This window comes from Narcine bancroftii, chromosome 3 (assembly GCF_036971445.1).
Source record: "Narcine bancroftii isolate sNarBan1 chromosome 3, sNarBan1.hap1, whole genome shotgun sequence".
Taxonomy (NCBI): domain Eukaryota; kingdom Metazoa; phylum Chordata; class Chondrichthyes; order Torpediniformes; family Narcinidae; genus Narcine; species Narcine bancroftii.
Genome location: NC_091471.1, coordinates 257,389,030 through 257,403,711, shown reverse-complemented (window position 1 = coordinate 257,403,711; position 14,682 = coordinate 257,389,030). Strand labels below are relative to the sequence as shown.

At 41.3% G+C, this 14,682-nt stretch overlaps 1 protein-coding gene across 21 annotated transcripts in view; it reads right to left on the bottom strand.

Annotated features, from left to right (window-relative positions):
- Positions 1–5,050: 5,050 nt before the first annotated feature.
- The window catches only part of LOC138758568 (cAMP-dependent protein kinase catalytic subunit alpha-like), a 361,343-nt gene continuing 351,711 nt past the window's right edge, over positions 5,051–14,682 (bottom strand). For all 21 annotated transcript variants that reach the window (XM_069927682.1, XM_069927690.1, XM_069927679.1 and 18 more), the window contains 4 exons: positions 11,864–11,959; positions 9,596–9,718; positions 6,951–7,115; positions 5,051–5,547 (listed from right to left, as the gene is read on the bottom strand). In XM_069927682.1, coding sequence (XP_069783783.1) covers positions 5,422–5,547; positions 6,951–7,115; positions 9,596–9,718; positions 11,864–11,959 — 510 coding nt within the window. In that variant the 3' untranslated portion in view covers positions 5,051–5,421. The remainder of the gene's footprint in view (positions 5,548–6,950; positions 7,116–9,595; positions 9,719–11,863; positions 11,960–14,682) is intronic.

Here is a 14,682-nt window from a genome sequence, read left to right as displayed (position 1 = left end):
TGAATCATTTTCTACTGTCATAATTATTGTGATTCATTAAAAAAACAGAGACCCATTAAAATGCTCTTCAATTCAGCCCATTTCATTGTTAAACAGGCTTGGCCAATGTTTGCCAAACCATCCAGACTAGGGTGGCTTTATTTCAAAATGTCAGTCAACTAACAATTTGTGTAGCCTCTCCAATATGATCCACTATGCAAAATCTAAGACTGAACCCAATACTGCTGTAGCTTTAGATGCTGAAAAAACCTTTGATAAGATTTAGAGTCTTGGCCAAGTTCAGGTTTGGACAGCTGTTTATAAACTAGATAAAAATTCCCTATCATACATCCAGGGCCAAGGTTGCCACTAATGGACAGATTTCAGCAACATTTCCCTTGAGCAGGTCAAATTGACGGGGCTGTCCCTTGTCTCCAGAATGTTTTGTTTTGGCTATTGAGCCCCTAGCTGAAGCAATAAGACAAGGCCCGGATATAGAGGGTTTCAAACTGGATCAGACAAACCATAAAATTAACCTTAACGCGGATGACATAACCCTGTATTTAACATACCCTGTTAACTCACCAAGTTACTTTATTAAAAGCCTATGGTGATGTTTCATGACATAAGTTAAACTGGGAAAAAGTTGAATTATTCCACTAACAAATTTTGACTACAGCGAACAAGCCTGTTGAAGTGGCCCTCAAATTGGAATAAAATATCTTGGAATAATGATAATGACCTCCAGGATCTGTACAAACTTAATGACCTCCCATTACTCTATAGAATTGAAGAGGATTTCAGTAAGTGAGCGAGTTTGCCCATTACTCTAATTGGCAGAGTCAACTGTGTGAAAATGAACATATTGCTGAGGTTATAGTAGCTTTTCCATTCCTTGCCCATTCCACTACTCCACCCTTAATAAACATATTGGACAATTATGTGGAACTGTAAAGTACCCAGAGTATCTATGGAAACATTAACATGGGAGTATAGATTAGGAGGCATTCGGTTACTCAGTTTTAAAAGATACTACTTAACAGCCCAAATGAGAATGATCTCATCCTTTTTTGAAGGTGTTCCCTCCTGGATACAAATTGGATTGCACTTGTAATGGATCAGTGTTAATATTAATATTTAGGATAATGTTAAGCTATATTTCCTATAAATATGTCTTAGGTAATGTAGTGGATTTAGAACAGTGAAGCCAGAGTTATGAAGGTCACATGGTTTCCAAGAAACTGGAGCTGGCAACTGTTAAAGATTCCAGTAAATGGTCACATAGTTTCCAGGAATTTAGACTGAACTCACTGATGATGTAATGTCACATAGCGGCAGAGAACTATATACTGAAGGCAGAGAGACATTTTCATCGACAGAGAGACATTTTCATCTGAAGAAGACTGAACACAGGACCGAAGACAGAGAAACACTTGACCTCCTGGAAAGACAGGACTTACATTATCCTTATTATAGGAGATACACAACTTAAGTGGCTGTTAAATAAGTAAGACCACTTCCGACTGCTCTTTCAAGAAAAGAGAGGCAGCCTCATGTGCCCAGAAGATGGTCCCTCCTGTTTAAGAAATAACTTATCATGAAAATCACAGTTCTGCAACCCAAACAACTTGTGAAAATAATTGTGAAGAATATCTCTTTGAAAGACAGCTCATCTAGAGACTTGTGAATTTAATGAGATCTGAAAATATAATGTTTAAAAGTGCCTCATAATTACTTCTGAACTGCGATTTCAAAGGATCTTGAAGTCAAGAAGATATTTGAAACTGGACTTTAAAATGGACTTTTTCAGAATCAAGCTTAAATTGTAATGGTTTTGGAGTTTAACATGCATAGTGGGGTTAAATTTAGAATTTAGTTTAGAGATAAGTAAGAAATGTTATGTTATTGATAGTTTAATAAAAACTATTATTTTGAATCTTCCATTGGTGTTCTTTTGTTAGTACTAATAAGATTTTATTAGTTTGTAACACACTCCCTAAAAGAGAAGGTATGCAGTGATTTTATTTATAAATGGAACTCCAGGATTATATCCATCAGGAGAGACAACCCTATTTTAAAGCACTTAATTAAAATATGGTATGAGACTCGTGGAAGTTTTGGATTGGAAAGGGGATTTCCACCAAAAACACCTTTGAGACAAAATGAACTCATACCCATGACAAAATTCTGGAAAATTGGGATCATAAAGGGACACAACATCTGGAAGACTGCTATGAAAAATGTCTTTTTATGTTGTTTGAACAGCTGAAGAGAAAATACGACCTGCCCAACAAGACCTTCTGTTATCTTCAGTTAAAATTCTTTTTTAGGGCCAGCTTGGGCCCTGAAATGACTTTACCGGGACTCATTGAAATGGAGAAACTGATGAAGGAGAGCCCAAAGCCAAGTTTGCATAAATCTAGAGTGAGATGGGAGTCAGAATTTAACATAACAATCGATGAATAACTCTGGTCAGATCTATGTCAAGGAGGTTTGTGGGCTACTATTAATGCCAGGACTAGACTGGTTCACTTTAATCAGCTGTACCTCACTCCACAGAAACTACATAAATATAACCCTGAGCTGTCAGGGATGTGCTTCAGATGTGGATTAGAGGTTGGCTCCTTTTTGCATTCTGTGCAAAGCTGAGTCCCTTCTGGTACGACTCGGTGACACCCTGGCTAAGATCGCAGGAGTCACCTTCCCAGTGGACCCAGACCTTTGCTTACTGGGGAATTTTACGAGTATCAGTAGATCGTTAACTCATTTCTAAATTAAATTTACATAAATTGCTTTATCTGTGGCCAGGAAATGTATAGCAGTGGCATGGGAATCTAACTCCCCTCTCCTCATTGATCGATGGTCTTCGGAAATGACCAGCTGCATTCCTCTTGAAAAGATCACATATACTGGTAATCTTTGAAAGGATATAACACCTTGCTGGAAATTTGACAACCTTATCTCGAATATATAGGCACTTCACTAATGCCACTCTAGGGATGTGATCATTTCTGGCTACCCCAGAGGCCTCTGTAAAGAATATGACACTGTGGTAGTATCGAAGTGTATGCACTGACGATGGGATTTTTCTTTTTCTTTGTTTACTTGGGTTTACACAGAAAAGGTAGGGAAGTGGGGTTTCCTAGATGTTGTGTGTTTTGTATAATTGATAAATATACCTAAAAATTAAAAATAAAATAGTATTTAAAAAAATCTTGCCATCACTATGAATGAACCAGATACTGAAAATACGCTGAACTAAGACCTAAAGCATTAACTCTGATTCACCGTCCACAGATGCTGCCTGCCTGACTGAATAAACATCGAACATTCCAGCACAGAACAGGCCCTTCGGCCCACAATGTTGTGCCATCCTATATAAACCTACTCAAAAAACGAAACCTTCTCTACTCTGGGGCAGCACGATTAGCATAGCAGTTACCCCCTAACACTGTTACAGCGCCAGTGACAGGGGTTCAAATCTGGTGCTGTCTGTAAGTAGTTTGAACCTTCTCCCCGTGTCTGCAAGGGTTTCCTCTGGGTCTTCCATTTTCCTCCCACCGTTCATTACCGTCCATTAGGGTGTGATTAGGCGGCACTGTCGCATCAGCCTGTATGTCTAAATTTTTAATTCACCTCACACCCATAAACTTCTATTTTTCTTGCATCTGAGTGCCCGTCTGAGTCTTTTAAAACTCCCTATTGTTCTAGCCTCACCCCCATTGTTGGCAATGATTCCAGGCACCCACAGCTCTGTGTTAAAAAAAAAACACCTCTGATGTCTCACCTAAACATTTGTCCCTTCATCTTGTACAGATGCCCCCTACTCTCACCACTGAAAGAAGGTTCTGGCTGCTGTCCCTATCTATGTCGTTCATAAGAAGTCACCTCTCATCTTTCTTTGCACCAAAGGAAAACACCTAGAAATCTTGGTTGTCTATCTTTATCTTTGCTTTATCCACTGTTTGACCTGCTGAGTTTCTCCATTGTATTTTGACTTCGACCACGGTGTTGGCAGACTTTTGTTTTTACCTAGTTCTGCTAATCTTGCCCTCATAAAATATGTTCTTCATGTTAACCAGTGTATTGTCATTAAAGATATGCAAAAAGAACAGAACAATGGAGAAACAGCACATTGCAGAGGGCCATCAGCGTGTTTGAACATTTAAAGGGGCTGGTGGCTCTCTTCCCCATTACAAATGTTATTGCGGCTGGAATTTCAGTCGTCAGCTTTAGGTGCAGCAGTTACTTTGAAGTATTCCCGAACACTGCCTGTTTCTCCTTTACGCCTCTGCTTCGTCAGTAGGCAGCACAGCGCAGACTGCAGCCACAACACAGAAGGTGAGACTGACCTGGGAGGGTGAGTGAGCCTTCTGAAAGCAGATCTCTGGCTTCGACCCTTAAACTGGAGCAAAGCTGTGACAGAGGGAGGTGAAAATCAGCAAAATGCCAAGGCAGTGGGCCAAGTATTTGCTTGGGACATCATGTTCTTCGATGAAGCAATCCATGAGAATTGTGTTCCTTTATGCTCATTTCAATCCCCTGAGAATGAAAGAGTTTGTATTTATATGATGCCTTCTTTGATCCCACGAAATTGCAGAGGAAATGTGGTTAAAAAGGCTGGCTGCTAATTCCCCCAAACCAAGGTCTCACAAAGTGACAATACACAAACAATGTTCAGTGAATGAAAATCATTTGTGAGAGCACAGAGGGCAACCTCATTCCTCTGTGCAACAGCCTCTTCCCTCCAGCAAGAAATTATAATCGTCCAAAGGATGTACTTGAACCATACTGTTAAATAAAAAAACAAATTCTACATTATAAGCAGTTTGCACTTTGAAAAATATGATTTAACCAATTGTAAGTAGTGAGTCGTAGAGAATTAAACAGGGTATCCTTCCTTTGCCATTCCTGAGTGAATATGCAGGAAAATCAACACTGCAGCCTCATCCTTCCATGTTATGTCAGCTCTGAAGGCGCCTGCAACAAGCGAATCCAGTCTGTCGGAAGTTCAAGTTCAGCAGTTTCAGCGCAGAAAATGGAAAAGTAGTCCCTTCACTCAAGAGATATATTATTGAAAAAAAAATTAAAGGGCTTTAATGTATAAGTAAAATATCTTTTAAAACACTGAACATATATAACATTCGGACACAGAGATATAAATGGAAGTTGGCAAAAAACAAGAGAGGAGTTTAGTGTGTCATCGGTAGTAGTGACAAACTGGAGAACGTCAGGGTTTGCAGGAGGAGTCTGTTAATGGGAAATAGGGCTCAGCCGTTCCACGTCACGGAGAGATAGTATTCCACCTGGTGGAATGTACAAACTTAACTTAACTTTCAGTAAATACAACAGTTTTAGGCTCAGATCCAAACAGTGCCTCCTTTCTCTTCCAGCTGACTATTTGTTTCACAGTCACTTCGTTGCTTCATCTCATTCCATTCTCTAGAAGTCTGCAAATTCTTTAGAATATTTCTTTGTCAGGGATATGTGAATCGGTTCCTCTTCGTATTCATCAAAGTTGCTGGTGTCACCAGGGCCTTTCATCTTGGGCTTAAAGGGGGGTTCCTCCTGAAGGAAACAGAAGCTGATTAGCTGCAACTTGGTATACTTTCCCTCAGATGCTCCGTCGAACAATACCATCAAATGGAATCAGAGAAAATAGGTGCCGAAGGCCACTCAGCCCTTTGAGGCTGCACCCGCCATTCAATATGATCATGGCTGATCATGTGACTTCAGTCCCCTACTCTGCATACCCTTTTATCCCTTGAGCCAGAAGGGCCACATCCAACACCCTCTTGAATATATTTAATGAACTGACCTCAACAATGTTTCTGTAGCAGCAAGTTCCACAACTCTCTGAGTGGAGATGTTTCTCCTCATCTCGATCCTAAATGTCTTCCCCCATATCCTCAGACTGTGACTCTTGTTCTGGACTTCCCAACTGGCACTCCTTCTTCCTGCATTCCTGAAAGAATTTTGTACTTCTCAATGAGTTCCCATCTCATTCTTCTGAATTCCAGTGAATATAACCCTAGTCTATCCAGTCTTTCTTCATTCATCAGTCTGACTATCCCAGGAATCTATCTGGTGAACCTTCACTGCACTCCCCTCAAGAGCAACAATGTCCTTCCTCTGATAATGAGTCCAGGACGTGCACAGTAGTCAAGGTGTGGCTTATCAAGGCCCTGAACCACTTCCTGCTTCTGCGTTCCAAACCTTTGGCAATAAAGGCCAACGTGCTTTCTTCACTGCTGGCTGTACCTGCTTTCCAACCTTCAATGACTGATGCACAATGACCCCAGGTCTCGCTGCAACACTCTCCACCCTTTTGCGACATTCTCACCATCCAGATAATGATCAGCAGCACTGTTACCCAATAAAACATTGGTTCTTCAGTCACAAGATGCCTGAGTAACAAAACAGACTGAAGGAATAATCAGACAGTGGGAAACTGTTCATGAAACTGGATTCTATTTTTAAAGGAGTTGACATTGGGGCAGGTTTCAGTGAAGCAAACTTGGGAAATGAACCTGTCCACATGGAAGAGTTTGGAAATAGAAAAATCCCTAACTGTCAGGGAAACTCTTAAACATGGAAGTAGGTTTGCTTAGGAATTAGATGCCAGTCTAACTAGAAGAAAATAAAGAGAAAGAAGATTGAAACCACACAATGTGGGAAAAGTCTGTGTGTGTCTGAGTGAGTGAGTGTGTTTATATGAGTGTGTGTGCGTGTGGGAGTGTGAGTTTGTATATTTGTCCGTGTATGTGTATGTGTGTGTCTGTGTCCCTGTCTGTGTGCATCTGTCTGTGTCCCTGTTTGTGTGTGTGTGTGTGTGTGTGTGTGTGTGTGTGTGTGTGTGTGTGTGTGTGTGTGTGTGTGTGTGTGTGTGTCCAAATGCATACATATGTATATGTGTGTTGGGGTGGGGGTCCTGTTCATGTGTATCACTGGATTGGTTGGAGTCATGTTACCGTTCTTTTGTAGATTGAGATCCAGTCTGTATTGATGAACCATTTGTGGCTTTTGATGTCATTGACCCCATTTCTGAGATTACCAAACCGCTTGGTCAAATCCACCTGCAGCAGGTTCCGGAGCAGATCCTTTAAGTCTGGACTGAAGTGAGATGGAAATCGCACCTGAAAAGAAACATTGGTTTTGTCACAGGGGGTCAGCTGAGAGGAGAAGGAATAAGGTTTCTAATTGGGCCAATGTATTGTGATAACATAAACGGAAGTTACTGCCACGTTCATTCCTCTCCATCGTAACACACGTTAAGAGGGCTACTCAGTGGTTTTCAACAAAATGCGGTGCATTCCCCTCACTGGTACTTACCTAATTCCCATTTTAAAGTTGTTTCTGAATTTCCCTTCATCACTTTTTCAGGCCATTCTAGCTCAATTTGAGCCCTTCAGCACTTCACCAAAAAGCAAATTCTTGGCCAATTAACACATGGAATGTTGGCCTTCATGATGAGAAGATTCGTGTATAGGAGCGGGGGAGTGGGGGGGGGGGGTTGGGGGGGGGGGCTGACTGCACTTTCTGAGGAAGGATTTTCTTGCTAGGGAGGGAGTTCACCAGACTGATCTCTGGGATGTAAGGACTGATGTTAGCCCCATCAACAGCAATGATCAGTGGCTCACGGAGAGGAAGTTGGGCAGCTTGTCACAACAACCTGAGTCTCAATGTGGACAAGACAAAGGAGATGATTGTGGACTTCAGGAGGTTGAAGTTTGACCATTCTCCAGTGCACATCAATGGTTCCTTGGACGACCTACCCTGGACCCAAACCTCTTCATTAATCAGGAAGGCACAGCAGCACCTACACTTCCCAAGGAGGTTGAGGGGCCAAGGCTACAGGCCTCCATCTTGACAACTTTTTACATGAGCACAACTGAGAGTGTCTTGTCTGTCTGCATCATTGTGTGGGCCAGTAGCTGCAAAGCATCAGATTGGAAGTCAATAAAGAGGAATGGTAAAATGGCCGAGAAGATCACGGAAGGGGGGGGGTCTCCCTTTACTCTAATGACCAACATTTACAGGGAGTGATGCTTAAGTAGGGCTCAAATAATTATAGGGGATTATTTCCATCCAGCACAATGTACCTTTGAACCTCTACCATCCAAGGAGGTGGTACAGGAACATCAAAATCAGGACTGCTAGGCTTCTTCCCACAGGCTGTGAGGTTGATGAATTATATCCTGTAATCGAGTAAATCATTCCAAAATATTTATTTAAAATTATATCTTTATGCATACAGTAAAAGCCCAAAACTCCAGATGCCGGAAGTCCAGACCTCCCAAGAATCTGAACTCTCAAATGTTTGAAATTTAGCGAGTTTTTGTGTGTGTGTGTGGAAGCACCACAGATGGACAGCGGCAACAAGTGACCACGCTTAATACAGGTCATCATTGCAAAGAAATTCCTTTCTATACTGTGTTTTTCTTATACAATGTTCATTTTAAAACATATTTTCAAGCATTGCACGCTCTTTTTTGTAGTGAAAACATCTTATGTTTGCATTTTTGTCAAGTGTTGACTCTTTCTTTAAAACTACTCGATTTGAGAAATGAAGCGCGCTGTATTTGCTAATGAATAAACAATCAACATTTACATGTTCATCTCTTCTTTATTCTTCCTTAAATTTGAATTTTAAAAGTACTGCCTGGGAGTCCAGAAAACCCGAACCGATCCAATAATCCCTGAGCAGTCCAGATTTTAGGACGTTTAGGATTACGTAGTGTGTATCTGTGTGCACTGTGGTGTGGAGAAATGCTGTTTCATCAGGTCGTATGTGTACAGTCAGATGATACAGTGCACCATCACCATCAACAATTTTGTAGAGGGCAGTGTGATGATTGCCAGAGGACAATCCTGGCTTCCCGAACCAAAAACCATGTTTGAACTGTGAAGTCCACACACTACTCAAGGCCAGGGATGAGGTGTTCAATCTAGGCACCCCAGTTGGATACAAGGGATCCAGATATGACTTCCACAAGTCCCTAACAGATGCCAAGAGGGAGGAGTAAACCAGACTCAAGCCCATGATGAACCTCAAGGACACCAGGCACGTGTGGCGGTGCACGCAATAAGGAAAATCCAGGTAGGATAGGAAGTAACAGAGCACTCCTCCCGATGTGCTGGATGCACTCCACCTCTCTTCAAGCAGGAGACCACACACCCCTCCATCCTCAGGCACATCTGCACCCAGAGTCACTGTGGCAGATATCAGATTTACGTCGTGGCGAGTGAAACTGGGTAAAGCCATGGGTCCCTGGATATGTCCTTGGAAGCTTGCGTAGACCAGCTGGTGGGAGTGTTCACAGTTGCCTTCAACCTCTCCCTGATGCAGGCTGAAGTAGCCACCTGTGTGTGGGGACCTGCCAACGTACAACCTCACCCTATCCTGGAACAGAAACCCTGTCAGCCACTTCTCTTTGTGGGATCTTTCTTTGCATCAAACAGTTGCCACCTATGTTTACATATACATGACTATACTTCAAACTAATTCATGGTTGGCATGTCTGTGATATTGAACCAGGGAATACTCTACAAATTCCAAACTCCTTATTTCCATTACACAGGTGTAGAACCAGTTGCCCTTGAACATGTTGCTTACCTTCCCTGAGACTATTTTCTCATAAATCTGTATAGGCTGGTCTGCAAAGAATGGAGGGTACCCAGCAGACATCTCGTAGATTAGGACTCCTAGTGCCCACCAATCCACAGCTTTGTTATAACCCTGGAAAAAGATGTGGATAAGTTACACACATTCAATTGGAATCACTATTGAATTAGCTCACTTCAACCAAAGCAATGGCTGGGCTCTACCCTTGACCTTGAAAGGCCAGTGTGGGATGAATGGAAAGGTATATGGAGTAAATGTTAGTCAAGGATTGGATAAACTCAGCCAATGACAACTTTATAGAGGATTATTACAAATTAATGACATGCAATGCCTACAGTATTTCCCAAGGTGTTAACAATTTTGGAAATGGATGTGGAAAATTCAGTCAAGAGTATATAACTGATTTGGATTATGGAATAGATGGCTTTGAGGCTAAATTTGTACAAGATACCAAAATAGGTGGTAGGGGTGGGTGGTAAAGGCTGCAGACAGATTTGGATAGATTTGGACAATGGGCAAAGAGGTGGCAGATGAAATAAAACATTGGAAAGTGTAGGTAGACGAAATGGACAAGCAGACTTTTATTCAGGGAGAAAGTTCAAAATTCCAAGGTGCAAAGGGACTTGGGAGTCCTCGTGCAGGATACCCTAAGGTTATCCTCCAAGTTGAGTCGGTGGTTAAGAGGGCGAATGCAATGTTGGCGTTCATTTCTAGCATTCAAGAGCAGGGATGTAATGTTGAGACTCTATTAACCACTGGTAAGACCTCATTGGAGAATTATGTAGAGTTTTTGTGCCGTATTTGAGAAAAGACATGCTGGTGTTGGAGAGAGTTCAGAGATTTGCTCAAATGATACTAGATGATTGTTGGCTCTTGGACTGTACTTATTGGAGTACAGAAGGATGAGGGGGGGGGGACTTCAAAAATATATTTTAAATGTTGAAAGGCTTGGACAGAGTAGATGTGACAATGTTGTTTGCCATGGTAGAGGAGTCCAGGACAAGAGGACTCAACTTCAGGATAAAAGGGCGCCAATTTAAAATAGATGTGGAAAAATTTCTTTAGTCAGAGGGTTGTTGAGGTCATCGGGTGTATTTATGGCAGAGATTGACAGGTATTTGATTAGTCAGGACATCAAGGGTTAGGGGGAGAAAGCTGAGGAGTGGAGCTGAATGGGAGAATGGATCAACTCATGATTAGAATGGTGGAGCAGACTCGATGGGTCAATGTGCTGACTTCTGCTCCCATGTCTTGTGATCTTGTGGAAATAATAATTCTCTTTACAAAAGCAACATTATGGTTGCGGAGATACAAATTCCCATAGAAAGTTTCATTTATAAGGGTATACATAAGATTTCTTAAATGAGTTAAGAATATGACTCCAAAATGAGCAATCAGCCCAAAGTTGCATGCTTTATCCCAGTCACCGCTCACTCCAGCTCTGTAGCATCTGAAATTGGTAACCAGATTCAACCCTGATGCGCAATTCCATGGAAAATGAACAAGCATGTCATTAAAATTTCCTGCATTAGTCACATGCCTTCTGCTGCCAAATGTAATTCCTGATGGCAGAAATTTTGATTATGTGTTTTTTTCAACACTATTTAATAAAAACCATGATGCGTTAGAAATGTTCAAATACCCATTGATTCACTAATGTCTCGGAGGGAAGGGAATCTGCTGTCCTCTCCCTCTCTCACCTATATGGAACTGCAGACCTGCCAATGTTTCCACCATTATGACTGAACAAACCAAACAGTTTAGGGGCAATAAATGATGGTCTGGCTGGTAATTTCTGCAACCCAAAAATGTTTTCAACAATGTCATTGTTTTCCATTCAACTTTTCTGTGTAATTATGAAGCAACAATTAATTAACTCTAAGCACCCAACCCGTATGATTCTCCTCAAATGTGCACAGATTCTCATCAGATTCAAATCACTAACATGTGCACCATGATATAGCTCGAATCCAGAAAGTCTAAAACTGCTTTATAAGTTTATATAGTTGTACGACTGTGTATATTCCTATCTGCAGTGAAACATCAAATGTAATAGCGTTGCGCCAACTGCTATAGTACATTAACTCCACTCATTTTTGGGACTGCAATGGTGCATTTATAGTACTGAATGGTACAGAAATAAATTTATCAGAAACATTTAAAAAATAATTTTGCAGAATAATTCAGGGGAAATTTTGGATGAGCTGGAAGGAATTCAAGGATGCTGCAATTTGTTGGGAGGTGCCAGCTACTCCTTACCTTACTGAGGATGATCTCAGGAGCTAGATACTCGGGAGTCCCACACAGTGTCCAAGTTCTGCCCTTTACCCTCTTAGCAAAGCCAAAGTCCGTTACCTGGAAGTGAAACCAACCTTTGAGATTTACTTAGACCAAATATTTTCAAGAAATCGCACGTCTCTTCACATTTTATTGAAAGACTTTAATCTATTTCAAAAACCTACCTCAGCACTATTGTTCAACTATATACCACTAGAGAAAAAGTCCTCAAATCTGGACTGCTTGGGGATTGAGTCAGTCTGGATTTTCCAGATTCTTGGTTTGTACTCTTAAAATTCAAATTTAAGGAGAAATGAAGAAGAGACAATGTTGATTGTTTATTCTTTAGTAAACAAATTTATCAAAATGAGCAGTTTTAAAGAAAAAATAAACCCAAAAAAAATGTAAACAAATTATTTTCACCCCAAAAAGAGAGTGTCATGCTTGAAATTATTTAAAAAATGAACAGTGTAAAAGAAAAACACAGTGTGCAAAGGAATTTCTTTGCGATGATGACCTGTATTAAGTATGGTCACTTTTGGCCGCTGTGCATCTGTGGCGCTTCCACATGCACACAAAATCCCACTAAATTTAAAACGTTTGAGAGTTTTTGAAAAGTCCGGATTCTCAGGTGGTCCAGATCTTTAGACCCACTGTATAAAACATTTGCTGCCTGGCAGCAGAATTTGGTTGGCTTATTTGACATAGGATTCACTTATTTTACATTGACGTTCCCCATTCAGTGTTTGCTCCTTTACTTACACCACATTAGAATCCCATCAGCTGGTTTTTAGAATTATTCAATTCATTCTGTGATGGAATTTCCTTGCCTTTGGCATTTGGGACCAATTTTACTGCAAGGAACACTAACTTTGATGAATTATACAATCATCCTAACCCATATTTCCCATCCCAATTCAGTTGATGAACGGAGTGAATATTATGGATTAACCAGTTCTTCCAGCTGCAAACATTGCAGGGTGCATAAAGGAATGCCAACTTGACCATCTTAAGGCCTGTCTTCACAGCTTTGCAATACTTTTGTCTAGAACAGTTCTTAACCTTTCTTTTTCCACTCACACACCACCTTATGTAATCCCTTACTAACCACAGAGCACCTATGGCATCCTATGGGCATCCCAACAAAAGGTTGAGAACCACTGCTCTCGAAGTTCCAGAAGGCACTGGATCAGAGATGCACTGTTGCATTGGCAGTCTTCATTTGCAAGAGAGAATAGAGACAGAGTGAGATGGAGAAGAGAGAGAGAGAGAGAGAGAGAGAAAGAGAGAGAGAGAGAGAGAGAGAGAGAGAGAGAGAGTGTGTGTGTGTGCGTGAGAGAGAGAGAGAGAGAGAGAGAGAGAGAGAGTGTGTGCATGTGTGTGTGTGTGTGTGTGTGTGTGGGTGTGTATGTTGATGAGCTTTCATTGGTGCTTGTGTGTGGCAAGGAAAGGATCATGTCTTTAACAATACGGTAGAAGTCCTAAAATCTAGATCACCCAAGAATCCAGATTTTTTGAAAATTTTCAAACTTTTAAAATTTAGTGGTCTTTTGTGTGCGTGTAAGCGACCATTACTTTTCTTTAAAACTACTTTATTTTTCTATAAGTATATTAAAAGGATAGTAAGGGACAAAATTGGACCCCGAGAGGATCAGAGTGGTCAACTATGTGTGGAGTTTCATGCAATGGGGGAGATCCTAAATGTTTTTTTCGCATCAGTATTTACTCAGGAAACTGGCACAGTGTATAAGGAAGGAAGGGAAACAAACATGAACATATGGAGATTAAGGAGGAGGAGGTGCTTGCTGCCTTACAGCGAATAAAGATAGATAAATCACCTAGGCCAAATATGATATTCCCTTGGACCTTGAGGGAGATGTGTGTAGAAATTTCAGGGGCCCTGGGCGATATATTCAAAATATCCTTGTCCATGGATGAGGTGCCAGTGGATTGGGGGATCATGTTGTCTCGTTGTTTAAAAAGGGCTCTAAAAGTAAACCAGGAAATTACAGGTTGGTGAGTTTGACTTCAGTGATGGGTAAATGTTGGAGGGTGTTCTAAGAGACAGGATATATTTGGATAGTCATGGGCTGATTAAGGATAGATAGCAAGGCTTTGTGTCTGGTAGGTCATGTTTAACAAATCGTAGAGTTTTTCGAGGAGGTTACTGTCATGCAAGCACTGTAAAGCATGGCTGGAAGAATTTGAATCCTACGCCGACAGTCGTGGCCTATTTCTTCATACCGGTACAGTTGAACAAAAAGCCCAGAGAAGGGCGTTACTTCTTTTCACTGCAGGACCCTCAGTTCGGGAAACATTTAAGACACTTTTGAATACTGGAAGAAAGGATGAGTACCGGAAAGCGGTAGATGCATTAAATGCACACTCTGTAGTGACACCGAATGCTACATTTCAGCACCATTTGTTTCGGAGAATGAGACAAGAAGATGGCCAGACAATTGCTCAGTACGTGACGAGACTACGCCAGCTAGCTCTTGGATGCAATTACATGCCAGCTGATTTGGACAACCAATTATTGGATCAAGTCGTACAGCACTGCAGATCAGATAAACTCAGAAGACGTCTACTGGAAAGAGGGAGTGAGTTGGAACTCACTGATGCTTTAACCATTGCTGCTGCATTAGAGGCTGTTGAAGGGCAATTTCATACCATGACCCTGAAAGACAACTCAAGCCAGCAAATTAAGAGGCTCTCACATCGCCATAATCAGCCAAGATATACGTCGACACAGGACGTGGAATGTTATCGATGTGGAAACCGAGGTCACTTTGGAAAAGACC